Source organism: Moschus berezovskii, chromosome 8 (assembly GCF_049115385.1).
Source record: "Moschus berezovskii isolate FMDL1 chromosome 8, NW_MosBer_1.0, whole genome shotgun sequence".
Lineage (NCBI taxonomy): Eukaryota > Metazoa > Chordata > Mammalia > Artiodactyla > Moschidae > Moschus > Moschus berezovskii.
In genome coordinates, this window is record NC_142467.1 from 100,886,957 (window position 1) to 100,909,681 (window position 22,725).

Consider the following 22,725-nt stretch of genomic DNA (forward strand, 5'->3'; position numbering starts at 1 on the left):
CTGAATGGATAGCTGTTCCCTTCTCCAGGGGATCTTCCCGACCCAAGGATCAAACCCAGGTCTCCTGCATTGCGGGGGGATTCTTTACTGTCTTGAGCCACCAGAGAAACCCCAGTTTATGCCTGTTGTTACATCATGCAATGCCTGCTAATTAATTTTGAGCCCTCCTTTCCTCCATTCACCCTCAGAATGGTCCTTGTTTGGGTGGTAAATTATGTGGTCTTTCTGTCTCTGAGGTCTCCCACACCTTCCCCGGCCTCTTCAGCTCCCTTGCTCATCCTCATTCCTTCAATTCCAGCCACATGGGCCACCGAGCTGCTCTTCACAAATGCCAGAACCACTCCTACCTCAGGGCCTTTGCAGTGGCTGTCTTGTCCACCTGGGTCTCTCTTTCCTGACACACCTGTATGGACCCTCCTCACTTCTTTCAGGTCTTATTAGAAGAACTTCAACCTCTCACCTTGAGGGTCCACAACGCTTCTACTGCTTTATTTGTCTCGGAGTCGGCAAACCACTGCCCACGGGCTAGTTACCTGTTTTTGTAAATTAAAGGATTTTGGGCACACAGCCATGACCATTCATTATGTATCTTCTCTGTGGCTGCTTTTGTGCTGTGAAAGCAGATTGAGTAGTTGTGACAGAGAATCCCATGGACAGAGGAGCCTGGCAGGCTATAGTCCATGGAGTTCAAAAGACTCTGACATGACTTACCTACTAAACAACAAAAGGGGAGTGTAATAGTTAATGCCCAGTGCTGGGTTTGAATCCTGATTACACCACTCTGACTAGGGGATCTTGACAGGTCCCTGCATCACTGTGGGCCTCAGTTTCCTCATCTGGAAGATGGACCTAAAAACATCTCCCCACATGAGTTTTAAAAAATATTTATTTATTTGACTACACTTGGTATTAGATGCAGCAGTGGGATCTAGTTCCCTGACTAGGGATCAAACCCAGGCATGTTGCATTGGCAGCATGGAGTCTTAGCTACTGGACTACCAGGGAAGTCCCATGAAGCTGTTTTATGGATCAGTTGATGATAAAAGGAAGATGTAGGGATGGATTCAGTAAGCTCTCAGCAAATGGCAAAATGTTAACTTAAGATGTACTGGTTCTGCCAGGACCCCAGTCTTTTTAGCTCCCTGCCCTGGTAGCAACCAAGAGAGGGCAGGTCCCATCACCCACACTGTACTCCCACGCTACTTTGGCTCAGATGATGAGGAGAATGTTGGGGATGTCCTCTGCGTAGGGTGGGGTGATTTTTCTTTTGTTTTGAGTCACACAGGCACATATGGTGGGGGGGGTCCCTGTGAAATGAGACTGCCTGTCGCTCAAGCAACATACAATGCTCTAGCAAATGGCCCCAGTGCAGCCCTCCTGGGCTTCCCCCATCCTACCCCCTTGAGCTCAGACAGCCAGTCCTCCAGCCTGCTTGCTGTAGGAGGTGGCAAATGGCAGATTCCAAGGCAGCCAGTGCTGAGTCAGAGTCGGATTCCAACCTTAACTCCATGTGTGTGGCTCTGGTTCTCAGTTTCCTCATCTGTAAAATGGGGATACTTAAGGCTCTACCATCAAGGAGTCATAGGCGGTGCACAGAGAAACACCTAGAATAGTGTGGCATAGATGAAACGGCTGATAATCCACTATTATTCCAGTATGTTGCTCAGATCCAGGTTGGGCCCCAGGAAGGTCACAGCAATGAGGCTTGTCCAGTGGGTACAGGAGCCATGTGGGTCCTTCAGAAGCTCCAGGACAAGGGAGCTGGCTATGTTGACTGAGGTTCATTCTCTAGCAGTTAAAAATGACTTGGAGTACACTTTTGGCACAGAATTTCAACATATACCTGCCTTTGCAGTCTTTGGGCTTGGATAAGCACCTACCCTACCACAAAATCCTAATGGAGATAGGTCCATCATGCCCAGAGATGCCCCAGTGGCCCATCTCCAAGGATCCCTGGCCCTCTAGAGCAGTGCTTCTCAGCATCAACACTCTTGACATTTTGGACTTGGTAACTTGTGGTGGGGGCTGAGCCAGACACAGACTGCAAGAACTTGAGCTACTTGCTAAACTATCACCTCTCTGGAGGGTTTTCCTAGCTACAGTAACCACAGAAGTCTCTGTGAGAGTCTCTCAGTCTCAACTGGGGTGGGAATCCTTTGGGGTCTGAGGATAGAAACTAGGGAGTCTGAATTTGCATTGAAAAAGTTAACCCTTCACTTTCCCAAGTAAAGAATCTGCCTGCAATCCTGGAGACCTGGGTTTGATTCCAGGATTGGGAAGATCCCCTGGAGAAGGGAATGGAATTCTTCTGTAAAGATTTGTCTCTTCTTTACTTATTCTGTTAATTTAATAATAAAGTAATAAGATGACTACTTATTACTATTATATCAATCAAGAAGTCATCTATTTATTTTCGTGTGTACTCTCTCTGGACAGGTAATGTAAAGAAAAACACCCAGCATACAGTGGGCAGAAAATGCTCTTTCTCTTGTCCTTCTTTCCCATCTCCTGGTCTATAAGTAACCAAAACATCTCTCTTCCCTCCTAAACACTTCGCAAGACAAATTCAAATATATTCCCTGATTATAAAAGTAAACTGTGAAACTATTATACATACAATTGATAAGCAACAAGGATTTATGGTATAGAACAGGGAATTATATTCAATATTTTATAGTTACTAAAATGGAATACAATCTGCAAAAAATAACCGAATCACTATGCTGTGCATCTGGAACTAATGCAATATTGTAAACCAACTATCCTTCAATAACAAAGATGATAAAAATCAGTCATGTTCACACTGCTATATTTAAAACGGATAACTAACAAGGACCTACTGTACAGCACGGGGAACTCTGCTCAATGCTATGTAGCAGCCTGGACAGGAGGGGAGTTTGGGGGAGAAAAGATACATGTTTATGTATGGCTGAGTCCCTTTTGTCAACCTGAAACTACTACAACACTGTTAATTGGCTATACTCCAATGTAAAATAAAAAGTTTAAAAAAGTCAGTTGTGCTCATTGTAAACCAATTTGTCAATACAGAGAAGCATCAAGAAAAAAAGATTCCCAAATCCCACTACCTAGATGCAATCTTGGTACAGTGGACTTCAGTCTATTTTTTTTCTTATATGTTCAAAATTATACACTTGAGATTATAAGGTTCTGTGGACTCAACTATGTCACAATTCACAAATTGAAGCCCTAATCCCTGATGTAATGACATTTTTTAGATGGAGTCTTTGGGAGGTGATTAGGGTTATAGGAGGTCACGAGAGTGGGACCCCTATGATGGGATTAGTGTCCTTATAAAAAGAGATCCCAGAGAGCTTGTTCTCTCTTCCCCCCTCACCTTGAGAGGGTACAGTGAGAAGGCAGCCATCTGCAAGCAGGAAGAGAGCCCTCGCCAGAACTGGACCATGCTGGCACCCTGATCTCGGACTTCTAGTTTCCAGAACTATGAGAAAGCACACTTTTGTTGTCTAAGCTGCCCTGTCTATGGTATTTTGCAATGTCAGCCTGAGCCCGTCTGTCAGCGCAGGAGACCTAAGAGACATTGGTTTGATCCCTAGGTCAGGAAGATCCCCTGAAGAAGGCCATGGCAACCCATTCCAGTATTCTTGCCCGGAGAATCCCACGGACAGAGGAGCCTGGTGGGTTACAGTCCATAGGGTCACAAAGAGTTGGACACAACTGAAGTGACTTAGCACAGCACGCACACCTTGGTTCTTTTTAAAAGGAATCAGTTCCCCTTATTTGTCATTATACATGGTGAGCATTTCCCTGAATCCTTAAATATTCTCCCAACAGATGATTTTTAATGACGACATGATACTCCATCATATGGAGGGACCATACGGTATTTAACCAGTTGCTTCCAGTTTTGTTCTATTTTTACAGATAATGCTGGGGTGCACATCCTGATATAAATCTTCAACAGTGTTTCTGATTACTTAAGGTTAGGCTTTTTCTAAAAGCACTTTAACTGGGAAATCAAGTGGGAAAGAAAAGAGATTAATTGAAATATGGAAAAGCCTGGACAGGGCCCCAACACACCATGAGGTGAGCTGCTGTTCCCTCAGCCAAGAATGCTCTTCTCTAAAACATCTGCCTGGCTCTCTTCTCTGTGGAAATGTCCCTTCCTCCGAGGAGCCCTCCCTGATTGCCTGACCTACACTGGCCCTGGCACCCCATCGCTTGTCCTCTCATGCTGCTGCTGTCCGCATGGGACAGCAGGTCAAGTCACTATGTCCCACATCATACATTTGCTTAAGGTCTATCTTCCACATTCTGAGTAGTTTATTATTTATCACCGTTTATTGGTCACGTCTGTCTCCCCGATGAGGGTGGAGATTTTTGTCTCTCTTCTTCATTGTGCTATCCCTGATCACCTGATCATTTCCTGGCACACAGTGGACATTCAGTAAGTAATTATGGGATTTCTCTAGTGGTCTATGGTTGAGAATACCCCTGCCAATGCAGAGGAGATGGGTTCAATCCCTGGTCCAGGAAGAGTCCACGTGCCATGGGACAACTAATCCCGTGTGCCACAACGACTGAGCCTGTGTGCCCTAGAGCCTGTGCTCTGCAACCAGAGAAACCACTGCAATAAGAAACCCAGGCACCACACCTAGAGAGTGTGCACTCACCACAACTAGAGAAAACAAGCGTGCAGCAACAAAGACCCAGTTTGGCTGAAAATAAATAAATAAATTAATTAATTAAATTTAAAAAATAAGTAATTATGGAATAAACAAATGGATTTCAATGTTGAGAAAAGAGAAGAGATGTTTGGCCTCCACACCTGTGGATTATAAAATGCTTGAAGCAGGTGCTTCCGGACTTTCCCATAGATCTCACCTGATAGTGGCTGGTAAGGCCATGCCCATGGGCTTGGCTCCAACACAAGATAAGGACAAAGAGTCCAGACACTGTGCCTGCCTGTGGCTGGATGGAGCTAGGGACGTCCTAGGGCAGGGGCAGATGGCAGAGCACATGGGCAGGGCTCAGATGAGTCTGGAAAAGCAACAGCTCTGTCTTCGCTAAGCAGAAACTCAAAGATGCCACCTTAGCTTCTGCCCTTAGCAATGAGTGATCCTAGTGGTTGTATTCTGGGTTGAGGAGTTGTCTATTCTTTTCTTTTCTTTTTTTATAAATTTACTTTCAACTGGAGTATAATTGCTTTACAGTGTTTGTTAGTTTCTGCTGTATGACAACATGAATCAGTTATAAGTATACATAAATCCCCTCCCTCTTAAGCCTTCCTCCCATGGCGGGTGGATTATCTTAATTTAGGAAGTCCCAGACAAGGGTTCCGGAGAAGGCGATGGCACCCCACTCCAGTACTCTTGCCTGGAAAATCCCATGGACGGAGGAGCCTGGTAGGCTGCAGTCCATGGGGTCGCAAAGAGCTGGACACGACTGAGCGACTTCACTTTCACTTTTCACTTTCATGCAGTGAAGAAGGAAATGGCAACCCACTCCTGTGTTCTTGCCTGGAGAATCCCAGGGATGGGGGAGCCTGGTGGGCTGCCGTCTATTGGGTCGCACAGGGTCAGACACGACTGCAGTGAGTTAGCAGAAGCAGCAGCAGGCAAGGGTTCAAGTGCAAGTAGTTTATTTGGGAGATTTATGAACTGAATTATGCAATTCCCCCTCACCACCCTCCCTCCAGCCAAGATCTAACCTCTACGACCTCAGGATGTGACCTTATTTAGAAATAAGGTTGAACTCCCCTGGTGGTCCAGTGGTTAAGAATCCACCTTCCAATGTAGGGAACACAGGCTTGATCCATGGTCCTGAAAGATTCCATATGTCATGGGGCAACTAGCCCATGTGCCACAATTACTGAAACCCTCATGCCCTAGAGCCTGTGCTCCAGAACTAGAGAAGCCACTGCAGTGAGAAGCCCCTGCACTGCAACTAGGGAAAGCCTGCTCGCGGCAGCGAAGACCCAGAGCAGCCAGCCAAAAAAAATCACATAATAAAAAATTTTTTTGAAAAAGAAAAATAGGGTCATTACAGATGTAATTAGTTAAGATGACATCGTACTGGAGTAGGGTGGGCCCTAATCCAACATGATAAGTGTCCTTATAAGAAGATGGCCGTGTGCAGATGGGATAGTCAAGGGGAGCACAGAGAATCAATAAGCCAAAGAATGCCAAGGATTGTTGGCAGCCGCTGGCAGATGGGAGAGGCAAGGAAGAATCCTCCCTGAGAGGCTTTGGAGGATGCCTGGCCCTGCTAACACCTCCTGGCCTCCAAACTGTAAGGTAACAAATGTCTGTTGCTTTAAGCCACCCAGTGTGGTACTTTATTACTGCTCTTGGCTCACATCAGGCTCAAATTCCTGCTCGGGTTCCTACCAAAGTATGAAGGTGGGATATAACCGCATGGCAAGTTCGAGAAGGCTACTCTGCGGCAGTGACCAGCGGGGTGAGAGCGGGTAACCAGGTGGGACCCGATGGCTCACTTCACTTCCTCAGTTGCTGCCAGAGTTTTCACGATGGAAAATTCATACCTTTCGAAAAGGAGCGCCTGCTGGGGTGGAGAATTTGGCTGACAGAGCGCTTACCTAGGGCCACGGTTCTAAACGCTTCACACATATTCACCTTTACTAGGTCCTTGTGCCCCAGGAGGTAGGATTGTGCTTTTCATTTTGTACACGTGGGAACGGAGACAGAGAGTGGCAGTGATTTGCCCAAGGCTGCAAAGCGTGGACGTGGTGGGGTCGGGAGGGGGACCCAGGCAGCCCGATGCCTAACCCTGTTCTTTCAACTGTCTCCCCTGAGCTTGCGTCTCTCAAGGTGGTTCAGCTGGAAGCTCCCAGGGTAAGTATCTCCTCAGATGGTGGTGCTTCCGACTATAGAACCCTCTGGAAATGCGTGGTTCTGCTCACACTTCCTCACCCACCACTGAGCACATTCCCATTGTCTTCCTCTGAACCTCTTTCTGGATGTCCAACCCCGTGATACAACCTGACCCAAGAAAGCTCCTGACGATCTCAAAGTTGCTGTCTGTTCCGAGAGATGCTATGCTCAGGCCAGGTCGTTAGGCAAACTAGGCCACCGTGGCTTTTTCCCACACCCTTTAGATTTGTCTAATGGACATATGGACATAATGGTAGAAATCTATGTGTATGGTAGAAATCTACAGTATGAATGATACTCCCAAGGTGTGGTGACTTGTGCAGTGTGTGACGTAGGTACCTGTCCAGGGATGGGGGACAGGAAACAGGGTAGAAGGGGAGGCAGAGGGGCGCGTATATCTTTTCAGACCTGTCCTTCACATTTTCAAGACTGAGGACAAGAGAACCAACAGAGGCCCACATAATATGTGTGAATATTTAAAAACTACTAAATAAAACATGCTCTACGCTTCTTCTGCACAAACATACCTTCATAAGCACTGGGAAGGTCAGGCTAGAATTTAGAATCTGGATGTCTGCACTGGGTTAAGGGGTGGGGACAGGATTCCCTGCCCCTTGACCATGGCCTGCCACCTGGGGGCAGGGGAGGGAGGGCTCCACACACACATGCGTGGACGTGCCAATCTGCATGTCCATATTCCAGCCACGTTTGTGCCAACAGCTACCACAAGGACACTCTTAGACCTCAGGGGATACAATGGGTAGGGTAGTCAGAGAATAGACTCATGGAAGAATCCAAGTTCATGGAACTGGACTTGGGCAGGGAATTCTAGGATCTCAGATGACCCAAGATATGATCTAGAAAGTGGAGGGGTGGTGGTGCCAGTTCCCACCAGCACCACAGGGAGGGCACTGCTGGAGGAGGTCAGCAAGAGCTCCAGCACAGAATCCCTTTGGACAGGCATCCAAGGCACATTTCTGTCTTTCCTCTACTTTGGATTTTAACTGCATGCCGCCTTTACATATTCAAAAATCTAAAATTATATTTAAAAACTTGCACAATTAAAAGTCATTTAGCATCTGTGTGCCCTCTAGATTCTCACCTCCCAAAGGTCCTTCCCTATTAAGAGTTCTGAGGACAAGACGCCCATATCGTCAAAGGATGGAGCCTTAGGCTGGCTCTCCTGGGACCATATTGAGCTGTCCTGTGGCTGCCTCTCTGGCTCAGGGTCCCTCCACTTCAGCCTCAGGAGTTGGCTGGGCCTGGCTCTCCACCACGCCTCATCACTTACGTTGTAGAGGAGGTCAGTCCACCCTTCCATGGTGATGCACTGGAAAACAGTCAGCACTGCAAATAGGATGTTGTCGAACTGAGTGATCCCATTGTTGGGCCCTTCCCAGTAGGGCTGACATTTGGTCCCATTGGGGCAGGTGCGGGCAGGTTCCTCTGTCCCACACGGTGCTGGAGACTCACCCTGAATGTCATCTATGAAACGGAAGAGGAGCAAAGTCAGGGGAAAGGGCCAGCAAAACCAGCTCTGAGAAACAGGAGCCAGTGAACATTCAATGCTGTTGAATCTGCAGAAAAATGGCTCTTAGGATGGGCTTATCAGTCTTTTTCCAAACAGTCCACTGCTGGGCTTGGTTGATCTATTCATTGTTTTCTATTTCATTAATTTCTTTCCTAAGTTGTGTTCCCTTTTTTGTTCTTTTCCTAAACTTTTGAGATAGATTAATGTTATTTTAAGCTATAAACTGCCCTTTAAGTGAAGCTTTAACTGCACCTCACAAATTCTGTCATGTATTATTATCACTATTGTTCAAGTAAAATATTCAGCAGTTTCATTATTATTTCTTCTTTGATTTGTGGATAACCAAGAAGCATCAAAAATTTGCCAGATATATACAAAAACAGAGTAATGTGATGAATTCCCGTGTACCCATTGTCAATTTCAACATTTATCAACTCAAGACTAATTTTGTTTCATCCACATCCCCTCCCCACACTAAAATATTTTTAAAGCAAATCTCAGACATCCCAGCATTTCATCAACAAATAAGAAGCATGTCTCTTAATTTCTAAACACTTTTAGTGCTATCTTTTTGTTACCAATTTCTAACCTAATTGCACTGTGGTCAGAAAATCCCATGGATGGACGAGCCTGGTAGGCTGCAGTCCGTGGGGTTGCTAAGGGTTGGACACGACTGAGCGCCTTCACTTTCACTTTTCACTTTCACACATTGGAGAAGGAAATGGCAACCCACTCCAGTGTTCTTGCCTGGAGAATCCCAGGGACGGGGAAGCCTGGTGGGCTTCCGTCTATGGGGTCACACAGAGTCGGACACGACTGAAGTGACTTAGCAGCAGCAGCAGCAGCAGAGGATATGTTTTGTCTTATTCTGTCCTTTGAAATCTGTTGAGATGGACTTTAAGGTCCCAACAACAGGCAACTTTGGTAAATCTGCTGTGTGCATTTTGAAGTGGTTGGGGGCAGTGTTCTCCGGACTTCCATTAGCACAAATTTGTCAACTGTGTTGTATTATTCTTCTGTAGCCTGACTGATTTTTTTTTTCTTGTGATGTACTGGGCTCCAGGAGCTGTTCTGGGGGCGAGGGAGGCCAGTACACACAGTACTCAACCTTAGGCACAGGAGCTAAGCTTTCTCCCCAAAGAGCAAGAGGCAGATTGTGAAAATGCCACAAGGAAAGAGACACATGTCAATGGACACCCCTTTTGCTGGAAACCAAAGACAGCTTCCTGGCAAACTCAGACGGAGTGATAAAGGTTGAGTCTGAATTCTGAGGTGTTGAAGGGGAGGGGGAGGAGATGCCTTCATGATAACATGGAATCAGGGGAGTACAGAACATCCTGGGTGTGTATAGAACATCCCACTGGACCAGAGCCACAGATACGAGAGGATCCTATTCAGTGAGTGACACTTTTGAAGGTTTTTAGAAAGTGACATTGTCCAATAAGAAATCACACAGCTGAGTGTGTAAACTCAAGCTCCCCACTAAACACAAATATATCTCAAAGCACATGCTACGTAGAGGGTTTGTAGCCCATTCTTAACCTCCACTTAGCAAGAAACAGGGAGAAAGAAGCCAACACAGAATGCATGAATCTTACTGGCCTTTGAGACTCCTGTTAAACAGAAACTCTAGGCCATACAAAATGACATTTACCATATCAGAAGGGACACCTACAACTCAAGAAGCGTTGACAACCCAGTCACTAGTTTGTTGTGGGAAATACTTTTCCCTTTCATGTCAGACTTGGTACAGGGGCTGATTTAATGAATACAGATTGGAAGGCAAAATCTTTTAAACATAAGACTCAGGGCAAAAGGGAAAATTCCATGGGCTCCTATCATGAATGAGAACCATGGTTTGTTGGGAAGGTCCCATTCTGTTCCGTCGCTCAGTGTTGGGAAGGTTACCTCTATCCAAAACCATCTCCATTTTCACCTTCTGTCCAAGTCTGGCTCAATTCCCATCCACCAACACCCTCCCCTCTCTTGGGTTAGTCCAGTCTACTGGTCCCTTTTCTCCCCGCTCAGGGCTACAATAGCTCCCAAATGTTCACATTTGGTGAGGAGATAAGAGCAGGCATTAACCTGCACTTCTATAGACTAGTTCCAGATGAGGAATCTTGCTTCCTCAAACTATTTTGGAAGCCCTTGGAAAACAGGCAGCTCTCCCACCTTTCCTTTGCATTTCTCTGGGTGTTTAGCACAGTGCTGGGCACACAGGAAGTCAGTTCCTGATCATAAGGAGAACCTGTCTGCAGGAGAAATCTGACTGCCTTCAGCAGCTGTGCCCAGTGGTGTTCCTGATTGTGACCTGCCAGCCCCCTCATCACGAAACACTCTGGGGGCTGCTTCTAGAAAAGCAACCATCCAAAGAGTCTGAGGAATTTGGTTATAAATATATTTTAAAATTAACCTGCTGCCTGGGTGTCTGTATATATCTGTCTCTTACTCACACGTTCTTGTATTTTTAATTGTGAGCTTTTCAGTCATCTTCCCTAAATCAAGGCCTCCTACCCTCCAGTTGCCCCACCCACATCTGTCCCCTTACAACCCTGATTTAGACTCAAGTCAGTCCTCTGTCCCCTTGGCTGGAGAGAGAGATAGAGAACCAACAAAAACAAAAAACCCAGGATCCAGAGTCCTGGTTTCTCTGCTCTCGGCTGATGTTTCCAGGGGGCCCTGCCCTGCATCTCTCCCTCCAGCATTTCCACCCAGGTGTCGAGGCCAGGAGCAGAAATAGCTCTGCCTCAATTAACACCTTCTTCATTGGGGAAAGAAATAATTAGGACATCCCATATTGAGCAAACTTCACAAGCCCAGGAGAGGAGATGGGAGGAGCCAGAAAAAAGGAAGCAAAAAAAAAAAAAAAAAAGAGCATCTTGAATAAACCTTCCTTACTGGGTTTTCCTGCTCTCTGGGAGGCCTGGGGAGAGGGTTCGGTTACCTGGGGGTCACCAGGAAGAGAAGGTGGATGGCAAGCATCTCCAGGACAGAATTATCTCCCCAATAAGGCAGGCCTGAAAACCTCCTTCCCTTCTCACACGGGCTCCCCTGTCTCCATTCACTGTTTCCTTGACCCACGACTAATGCTGTCATTCAGCCCATCCACGGTGGGGAGGCCCATGGTCCAAGTATTGAAATACAGGCTTCCCTCTTATTTGATTTCATTTGCGTCTCTGGCTTCAGAGAGCAAGTAGCCAGGTTTGCATAGCAGGGGACTTAGTCAAAGATGAATGTGGAAGCTACTAGGTCCCTGAGTATATGGAAAGCTAGGGACACCCAGGCTGTGTCACGGCTGTTTCAGAGACTAAGTCTGTGACTTCTGGTCTTCCTGGTTTTTTTCCTGAGTCATCCTCCCTGATCCTTTCTTGTTGTTGCTATTGTTTAGTCTCTAGGTCGTGTCCGACTCTTGTGATCCCATGAACTGTAGCCTGCCAGCCTCTTCTGTCCGTGGGATTTCCCAGGCAAGAACACTGGAGTGGGTTGCCATTTCCTTCTCCAGGGGATCTGACGGGACCAGGGATTAAACCCATGTCTCCTGTATTGGCAGGTGTCTCCTTTAACACTTGAACCACCAGGAAAGCCGCTAAGCTAAGGGGTTGACTGTGGCACGGTGTGGGGAGGGGAGGAGCCAAGATCCTGTTTGTGCTTGATGCTGATTGGTTGGTGCCAGGGCTCCCAGTGGGATGTCTTTAAGGCATCTTCTTGGGGAGACTAGGAGGAGTCACCCTCGACTCTCCCTTCCTTCAGAGTAAGGAGGTTTCAGGCTTCCCTGGTGGCTCAGTGGTAAAGAATCCGCCTGCCAATGCAGGAGACGCAGATTTGATTCTTGGGTCAGGAAGACCCTCTGGAGAAGGAAATGGCAACCTACTCCAGTATTCTTGCCTGGGAAATCCCATGGACTGAGAGGCCTGGCAGGCTACAGTCCACATTATTGCCAAGAGTTGGACACGACTTAGTAACTAAACAACAAGGAGGTTCAGAACTCAGTACATGCTAGGGTCTGGGGTTGCTGCAGGGTAGCGAGGCAGAGGCTGTAGGCACTGCATTTGTAGTCTGCTGTCCTTTTCCCCTACATGTTCCCACTGAAAATATCTTTGATGCCTTCTCCTTCCCAGCGTTTGGGGCAGCCAGCTGTGCCAGGGCATTAATGCCCATCCTGGGCTCAATTCCCGCCAATGTCGGACAGAATTTAGTGGATAAATACCCAGCTCCCTTGCCCCTCGTGTGGGATAGGTCTAAGGCATGTGACCTGCCCTGCTTCCCTTAGGTGCCCAATGGAGCTGAGGTCTGGTGACCTTGCCCAAGGTGGTAACCTATTGATAACATCCCTAGATATTACTAGATCCTCCCCTGTCTCACTTTCTCAGTCACCTGAAGGTGTTTCCTGGGGTCACTTCCCCAATAAACCACTTACTCTGGAACAGCTTCTCAGGTACCCCAGTGTAACATCCCAGCAACAACCAAGATCTATGGGGCTGTTTCACCCCCTGCCTGCCTTGGCTTCGGGAAGATGCTCTCCCAGTTTCCAGGAGAAAGAAGCAAAGCCCTGCAGATCTTGTCCAGGAGCTTGTCCCCCAGGGAGAAAAGAAAGGGAAGGAAGGCTGGGAAAAAAATTTATGATGCTGCTCAGACCTACCTGTGCCCTCTTCAAAGCAGGTGGTATGAAATTTTCCCATATAAAATTCTAACCCTATGATTGCAAAAATAAGGATTGCAAAAAATAGGAGGAGGCCGATCTGCAGCAGGGGGATCATCGCCTTCATGATTGACTTCAGGACGACTTGTAAACCTGGGGAGACACAGAGAGAGAGAGTCCCCGGAGGCCTGTGAGAAGGTACCCTGAAACGCCACCCCAAGATGCTCCCTGAGGAAACTCAGAGCACGCGGGAGGCAGGGGACGGGGCAATGATGAGGGACGATGGATGGAAGACACAGAGGCTGCTCACTTTAATAACAGGAACAGTCCTGCCTTTTATTTTAAGCACTTTTTTTTTTTGGTTTTCTTTTGGCCGCACCATTTGGTTTGCAGGGTCCCTGGCCAGAGACTGAACCCGGGAACATGGCAGTGAGATTAACCACTGGAAATTCCCTACTTTCTATTTTAAAAAATATTTTTTAAAGTACTGGGCATAGGCTGTCCTATTTGATGACTTTTGAGGCAAGTAAGAGGTGGAAATTCATAGCTTTCTGAGCCGTATTCCTGGATGTTGCACAATTTTCATTCAGATCAGGGTGCCTTTTTCTAACCTTTTTCCACCAAGAGGGGGCGTCTTTTTCCTAATTCATACAATGCCAAATGCATTAGTTGCAGCTCTGCCTGGGAAAGCAGTCAACATCCTAGTTCCAACCCTGAGAAACCAGATATTATTTCATTGGCTTTTAGCAACAACCCCATGAGGCAGGCACACGTGTAAAATTATCCCCATTTTACAGAGGTGGGAAGCAAAGCTCAGAGGATGTCATGCTTAAAATGAGGATTCAGCCTCAAGGTGTGAGAAATAATGGGGCCAGGATTCGAACCCAGGTTGGAATTGATGTCAAATCCCATGTCTGTAACCAACCTTTAGGAAAGTCTATGTTAAAATGCTCCCAAGTGGCTCAACAGTAAAGAATCTGCCTGCCAATGCAGGAGACACAGGTTTGATCCCTGGTCACAAAAGAGTTGGACATGACTTAGCAACTAAACAACAACAAATAACGTAGTTAAAATGAGGATTTCTTGTTTTATGTCCTTGGATACTCTTCAGTGTCTCCCAGTTTATAGTCCATGAGAACTTGAATAGAATTCGTATCCTACTGTTGGGTGAAAACTATATAAATCTTAATTATGTTGAACTGGTTTATAGTACTTTTCAGGTCTACTATATCCTTCTACTTTTCTATATATTCATTCTATTAATCTTTGAGAGTTTAATATTGAAACTCCAACTAAAAGTCTCAACTTATCAGGCTCTTCATCTATAAATGGGGATGAGACTTAGCACCTCCCTCTCAGGATTAAATGAGAGGGTTCATACCTAGCAAAGCCCTTGGTCATTAAACAGAGATTCTTGTTAGTATTAGCTTTGGGATGGAACTTGATTTAACATGACATAGGCCCCTCTGGTCTCTTGAATAGAAGACTCTTGAGAGTCCCTTGCACAGCAAGAAAATGAAACCAGTCAATCTTAAAGGAAATCAACCCTGAATATTCATTGGAATGACTGCTGCTGAAGCTCCAATACTTTGGATACCTGATGCAAAGAGCCAACACATTGGAAAAGATAATACACAAAAAGCTCTTTCTACCATGCCTGGTATGCAGTAGGCACTCAATAAATGGTAACCATCATTGCCACCAATATTATTCAGGCTGTGGGGGCAGACTGGCTAACTCCTAATTCTTCCATTCTCAGCCACATGATTTTGCTCAAATTATTCAGCAGCCCTGAGCCTCAGTTTTCTCAACTGTAAAATGGAGATTTTGGTCCTATCAACTTCACAGGGTTGTGATTATAGAATGGGGTCCTGGGTGGTGCTTAGCATGGCTCCTGATAGAGAAGTGCTCAGTAAATGGGTGTTGTGGTGATGGGTGAGGCTCCTGGTTGGCTTTTAGGAGTTCACCCAGACCTGCAGCCAGATTCCTGGGGGTGGGGGTGGGGGTGTCCCTGAAGGGGCTTCCCCAAAGATAAGGCTGCCCTGACCCAGGCTAGGGAAGCATCTGAGGGTGAGTATGAGACCCTCTTGCAGAAGGGAAATGGAGGGCTCCCAGGACCCCTGAGCAGACCCCTTGCGTGGGTCAGAAACTCACGCACTTGGGATTCCAGACACCAGCTTGAGCGGCCGCAGCACTCGAACTGCCCTCAGTGTCCTTAGGTCAAACTCCGTCCCAACTGTTGCCAAGATGCTGGAAGAAAGAAGCCAGAACAGAAAGCAAATGGTGGGTTTCAGGGTCTGAGAGGTGGGTGGAGGGTTCAGTGTTGTGGTTTCTTTTTTTTAAATTTTTTAATTAGAGGATAGTTGCTTTCCAATGTTGTGTTAGTTTCTGCTGTGGAACAATGTGAATCAGCCATAATTATATATATAATCAATTATACATATGTAATTGATTGATCAAATCAATAAATCCTAAAGGAAATCAGTCCTGAATATTCACTGGAAGGACTGAAGCTGAAGCTCCAATACTTTGGCCACCTGATGCAAAGAACTGACTCATTGGAAAAGACTCTGATGCTGGGAAAGATGGAAGGCAGGAGGAGAAGGGGACGACAGAGAATGAGATGGTTGGATGGCATCACCGACTCGATGGACATGAGTTTGAGCAAGCTTCGGGAGTTGGTGATGGACAGGGAAGCCTGGTGTGCTGCATTCCATGGGGTTGCAAAGAGTCGGACACGACTGAGCGACTGAACTGACTGACTGACATATATATACATATATATGCATATATCCCCTCCCTCTTGAGCCTCTCTCCCTGCTCCCATTCCACTCCTCTAGGTCGTCATAGAGCACCAGGTTGGTTTCTTGGCAGGGCTACCACAGGCTGGGTCTTAGTTTTGTCATATGTAAAATGGTGTTAATAGTACTTGCTTCACAGAATAAAAGATGATTTACAAAGACCCCAGTTCAATCGCTCAGTTGTGACCGACTCTTTGCGACCGCAAGAATCACAGCATGCCAGGCCTCCCTGTCTATCACCAACTCCCGGAGTTCACTCAAACTCATGTCCATCGAGTCGGTGATGCCATCCAGCCATCTCATTCTCTGTCGTCCCCTTCTCCTCCTGCCCTCAATCCTTCCCAGCATCAGAGTCTTTTCCAGTGAGTCAACTCTTTGCATGAGGTGGCCAAAGTATTGGAGTTTCAGCTTTAGCATCAGTCCTTCCAATGAACACCCAGGATTGATCTCCTTTAGAATGGACTGGTTGGATCTCCTTGCAGTCCAAGGGACCCTCAAGAGTCTTCTCCAGCACCACAGTTCAAAAGCATCAGTTCTTCAGCACTCAGCTTTCTTCACAGTCCAACTCTCACAAAGACCCCAATACTCAATAAACGCTTCCCTTGTGGCCCAGTTGGTAAAGAATCCACCTGCAATGTGGGATACCTGGGTTCGATTCCTGGGTTGGGAAGATCCCCGGGAAAAGGGAAAGGCTACCCATTCCAGTATTCTGGCCTGGAGAATTCCATGGAGGTTGCAAAGAGTCAGACACAACTGAGTGACTTTCACTTCCTTTCACTCAATAAACGTTGGGATGAGAAGAGAAATTTTTCCCATGGCACGTGGTTGAGGTGATACTCAGTATATTTCACAACCCAAGATCAGGATGGATTGTGGGGAAACTTGGAGGCACTAGGGGAGTGACAGACCCTTTGGGCTCAGGTGACTTTACCAACCGGCAAGAACGTAGCTTAGTACTAAGACCTCAGCCTGCATGGGTTCAAATTCCAGCTGTACCGTTTCCCAGCTGGGTGACTGTGGGTAAGTCCCTTTTCCACTTCATGCCTCAGTTCTCCCTTTTGTATAACAAGGATAACAATAGTACTGAACCCTCAAAGGGATGTGAGGATGAAACGAATTAATATACGTGAAGTGGTAAGCACTGTGCCTGGCACACAGGAAGTGTGTTAAGCTATTGGGAAATAAATGAAAAAAAACAAACAAACACCCACCTCAAACAATAGGTGTGGCCCTGCTGGGGTGGACTAGCTGGCATCAGCCCCAGAGAGGGCTACAGACCCAAAGCCTCAGGGCAAAAAGTCACTCTTGTAAATGCGGGTAAGAGTCATGGCAATAGGTGAGATGAGCCTTCTGTAGAAAGCCCCCTTCCCCCACCACTTACATAAAGGCCCCATCCTAAGACCTCATGTGTAAAAGTGTTTCTGGTGAGACGAGGGAGACAAGGGGTTCCACAGCCCTTCCTCAGCACAAGGCACCCCCTGGACCTGTTTCCCAAATAAGAAACGCAGCAGGGATGACCATGCAACCACGGCACAGAAAAGGTTGTCACTGGAACCTCAGAAGATGAGCAAGGAATGCTGGAAAACAGAGGATTCTGTGGTTAAGAACGGGCTTCCCAGGTGGCACAGTGGGAAAGAATCTACCTGCCAATGCAGGAGACACACAGGTTGGATCCCTGGGTCAGGAAGATCCCCTTGAGTAGGAAATAGTAACCTGCTCCCATATTCTTGCCTGGAGAATCCCACGGACAGAGGAGCCTGGCGGGCTACAGTCCATGCGGTTGTGAACAGCCAGGTGCTACTGAGCATGCACTGTGATTAACAGGATGCAGACCACATCAATAATTCGGGGGTGTCTTCATTCTTGTCCTGGAGTCTGAGTCTTACACCTTTGGCCTGTGAATAACCAGTATCTACATCTGTCTTTATTTTTTGGCTGCGCAGGCAGAATGTAGGATCTTAGTTCCCTGACCAGGGACTGACCCATGCTCTCTGCAGTGGAAGTGTGGAGTCTTAACCATTGGACCAGCAGGAAAGTCCCTCTTTGTCTTGTTTTTTTTTCTCTAATTTTTATTGTATTTTGGAGTACAGATGATTTACAACTTTGTGTCAGTTTCAGGTGTACAGCAAAGTGATTCAGTTACACATACACATACAACCATTCTTTTTCAAATTCTTTCCCTATATAGATTACTCAACAGAATATTGAGGAGAGTTCTCTGTGCTATACGGTAGGTCCTTGTTGATGATTTATTTTATAAATAAATATAAAATATATTATTTCATAAGAAGTAATAGTACATCTCTTTGTCTTTGAGACAATCAGTATCCGCATCTATTAACAACCTGTATTGGCACCTGTATTAATAAACTGTATTGGCCCACTTTTGTCTCAGGACTTTCTCTGAAGCTAAGACAGACCCAGGCAGTGAATTCCCCTGTGAGAACAGCCCTCTGCCAAAGATTGCTGGGAAGAGGTGGATGAATTCCCCAGCTCCCTCGCCCCCTCCTTCTAGATTGCTCCAAGGTGTGAGTTCTATACAGGCTCCCAGAGAGGTTGAGCCCAGCTGCCCATCCAGGGTAACCTGCTCAACTCCTCATTCTCCCCTGCCTCCCCACCCTTGTCCCCCACCCACATTTCGTGGAGTCACTTCCCAGATGAGCTACTTGGACCCAAATCCTTGTCTCAGGGTCAATGTGGGGGCACTACAAACTAAGACAGTATTCCCAGCTCTTTCCCAACTATTCCCAGGACAGAAAGTGAAAGCGCTAGTCGCTCAGTCATGTCGGACTCTTTGTGACCCCATGGACTGTAGCCTCTCAGGCTCCTCTGTCCATGGGATTCTCCAGGCAAGAATACTGGAGTGGGGAGCCACCTGCCACTTTGTCCTTCAGGGGATCTTCCTGACGCAGGGATTGATCTTGCGTCTCCTGCACTAGGAGTGGCTCTTTACCACCAGAGACACCATTCCTAGGATAGAGATGTGTCTATTAGATTGGGCTAACCTCCTCTTCCACCATCATCAAATGTAATCTAAACACATCGTATGTCCTGGGAAAAGCAATACTTGAGGCCCTCCCTGCTTCGTAGGGCTGATGCAGGAGAAAAACAGTTTAATCAAAAAATGCACACAGAGATTGAATCCATTGGGAAGTGTGATGCATTCTTAGAGCAGGCAAAAACAACAGCTCTGAGGGTACACAGTAGGTAGTGTTAACTCATTTGGGACCCAGGGAGGTTCCCGTTTCAAGCTGAGGATTCATGGATGAGCAAGTGGAATCTGATCAGTGGGGGAAGAACTTTCTAGGCTGAGGAAATGGCTGAGACAGACAGCCTGGGGTGGGAAGGCAAATTCAAGGAAGGAAATGGTGCATGGTGGGGATTTGGGTGATGCCATGAAGCTGAAGTGTAGCTGAGGGCCTTGCCAAGCAACCCCAAGGAAATTTTCATTCATTTAATTCTATTTTTTTCTCTTCCTCTCCCAATTTTCATTTGGATTTCTCAAACTCCATCCTGTGGATCACCAGTCTACTTTATTTTCTTCTTTCTCAGCAGGTAAAAGCCATTGTTAAGGGTGTGTGTGTGTGCGTGCGTGTGTGTGCTCAGTCCTTCAGTCGTGTCCTACTGTTTGCGATCCCATGGACTGTAGCTCGCCAGGTTCCTCTGTCCATGGGATTTTTCAGGTACGAATACTAAAGTGGGTTGCTATTTCCTCCTCCAGTGGATCTTCCCCACCCACGGATCAAATCCACGTCTCCTGAACCAGCAGGCAGATTCTTTACCACTGAGCCACCTGCACAAGCATTCCCCGAGTTTTCATTCACTCACTTCACAAACATTAACTGAGCATCTACAGTGTGCCAGGTCCTGGGGACACGAGTCATAGGAATCCCTATCTGTGTGTGGGAGGCTGAGAATAAACTCAGTAAATACGCCAGATGTCAGGGTGATGAGTGCAAGGGAGAAAAGCAGTGCAGGGAAGAGGGCGTGCTGGCAAAATGGGGCAAGATGAGGGGAGCGATGACACCCACTTCAATGAGTAAAGGCCAATTGCTCTTTCCCGCCTGGTTGGGCAGTAGTTCAGTGTTAAGGATGTTCAGACCAGCATCACCCAGCAGAACTTCAAGAAGAGCCGTATGTTGGACATAGAGAACAGACTGGTGGTTGCCAAGGGGGGCATGTTGGGGGGAGGATGGAGTAGGAGGCTGGGGTTAGCAGATGTAAGCTTTTATATATAGAATGGATAAACACTCTCTGTATAGCACAGAGAACTCTTCAATATCCTATGATAAACCATAATGAAAAAGCATATAAAAGAGAGAATTATATATATGTATAACTGAATCACTTTGCTGTATGGCAGAAATTGACACAACATTATAAATCAATTATACTTTAATAAGAAAAGAAAAAAAAAGGAAGAGCCATGTGTGAAATTTAAAATTTGCCAATAGCTACATTAAAAGTCCAAAGAAACAGATGAAATTAATTTTAGTAATATAGTTTATTCAACCAGGTATCTCTGAAGTATTGGGCTTCCCAGGTGGCTCAGTGGTAAAGATTTGCCTGCCAAGTAGAAGACATGGGTTCAATCCTGGGGTCAGGAAGATCCCCTGGAAAAGGAAATGGCAATCCAATCCAGTATTCTTGCCTGGGAAATCCCATGGACAGAGGAGCCTGGTGGGCTATAGTCCAGGGGGTCACAAAGAGTCAGACACGACTTAGTGACTAAACAACAACATCTGAAGTATTATCATTTAAATAGGAAACCATTATGAAAGATTACTCAGAAGACATTTTATATATTCTTTCCTTTAGATTAAGTCTTTGAAATCTGGATGGCATATTCTACACTTATGGTACACCTCAACTCAGGTGTATGAGGGCCACGCACGGCCAGTGCTGAGTGTGCCATGTCGGTCAGGTCCAGAGAAAGAGTCAGTGGGGAAGAGACGTGAAGTGAGTCACAGGAATGTGTCAGAGGAAGACTCTAGGCAGAAAGACACCTGAGGAACGGCAAGGAGACCACACAACTGAGTGGACAGGGCGACAGTGGGAGCTGAGGGCAGGGGGTGGCCGCGCAGCGTGCAGGAGTCTGTGGGTCACGGTGAGGACTTGGGCTTCTGTGCTGAGTGAGGCAGGAGCCAAGGAGGGTTCTGAGCATTGCAGAGACACGATCTGACTTACCTATCAAAATACGATCGCTCTGGGGGTCAAGATCAGAAACTGGGAGGTTGGAAGGGGGCGGAGATGACCGCAGTGGTCCAGATGAGAGATGACGGGTTTAGATCTACTTGTGCTGGACACCAGGATAACACTGAGATGAACTCAGCCTTGCCCTTAGATGACCATACAACTAAGTGGATGACAGATTCAAGTACAAGTCCTTCTGGCCCCAGGGCTGTCGGAAGCAGGAAGGAGGAGGAAATGAATACAGACAGGAGGGCGGGGGACAGTGTGATTGTGGAGCCCATCTGAAAACGCAGCAAAGCACAAGATCTTACAAAACCTTAGACCTGGAGTTAAACCCTGACCCTGCATCTCCTCATTACCTAGCCTTTGCTCTAACTTCTCTGAGCCTCTGAAATGCAGCTAATCTGACTTCCCTCCTGCCCAGTGCAATCCTAGTGGGCACCCAAGATGGACTATCTCCTGTGCCCCTCCCTGGAAGGATGCCAGGGAATTAGGAGCAGAATGGGAGGAGGGAGAGGCTTCTCAGACAGAGAATGCCCTACAGAGGCAGAAAACTCCCCTCAGGAAACATGATGGGGGGTGGGAAATCAGGGTGGGCTGGACCATTGGAGGCTGTGAACTGGAGGCAGAGGAGCTGGGTCCTGCTGTGTGGACAGTGGGAGTCATGTGAGGTTTCGGAGCAGGGGAGGGATGTGATTAGGGTTGGCGTTAGGAAGACAAGCCTGACAGCTGGAAGGACAGATTGGTGGTGATGGAGGCAGGAGTTCGGAGGCAGCCGCAAGAGCAGACCAGCGTAATGGGGACTAGAACTAGGACAAAGGCAGTGGGAGTACAAAGGAGGCCCCGATTTATATATAGCTGCCATAGACTGCTGTGCACCAGGAAACCTGCCTGGGCTCACCATGTGCTCCCTGCATCCAAGCCATCACTAGGAGGAGTCCCATTTTACAGACGAGGAAACTGAAGCCCAGAGAAGTTACTAAGGCATGGAGGTCCACACTGCCAAGTGAGAATGTGAACCCAGGACCCCAGGACTGCAGGACCCCAGTTTTCCACCTCACATGACTTGTTGGATGGGGCAGGGGCAGTGGTGGGAAAGAAAAGGAAGGGAAGAATGGCTTTCTGGTTACAAATGGACCACCAAGTGATGACCATTCATTTATTCACAAGGCTTTGTTGAGTACCTGCTATGCACCAGCCACTCAGGAAGGACCTCAGGATGCCACCAGGAACAAGGTGACAGTGAATCACTTTGGGACAATGGGACTATACATGGTGTGTCGTGCTATGGAAAACAATATGGCGTGCTTCCAATGGAAGGATGGCGTGTGTGGTGGGAAGGAGGAATTAAGACAGGGCTACCTGAAGGATCTGGGAGTTGGTGATGGACAGGGAGGCCTGGCGTGCCGCGATTCACGGGGTCGCAAACAGCTGGACACGACTGAGCGACTGAAATGAACTGAGCTGACCTGAAGGATGGAATCATCAGCTGAGATGGGGAGGACGGGGGAAGGGGGAGGTCTGAAGGAAGATCAAGAGCTGGGCTGTGAGACTGGGACTGACACATTCACACTACTATGTATAAAATAGATCACTACTGAGAACTACTGTATAGCACAGAGAACTCCACTCAAAGCTCTGTGATGACAAAGTGGGGAGGTATATAGATAGATAGATAGGTGATCCACT

The 22,725-nt window shown here is 47.0% G+C and overlaps 1 protein-coding gene across 1 annotated transcript in view; it reads right to left on the reverse strand.

Moving 5' to 3' along the window:
- CACNA1A (calcium voltage-gated channel subunit alpha1 A) overlaps positions 1-22,725 on the reverse strand; it is a 203,883-nt gene that overhangs the window by 120,750 nt on the left and 60,408 nt on the right. Inside the window, exons 3-5 of the mRNA XM_088839319.1 lie at positions 15,201-15,292; positions 13,043-13,195; positions 8,164-8,357 (exon numbers count right to left, since the gene is read on the reverse strand). Of these exons, the coding sequence (XP_088695445.1) occupies positions 8,164-8,357; positions 13,043-13,195; positions 15,201-15,292 (439 nt within the window). The remainder of the gene's footprint in view (positions 1-8,163; positions 8,358-13,042; positions 13,196-15,200; positions 15,293-22,725) is intronic.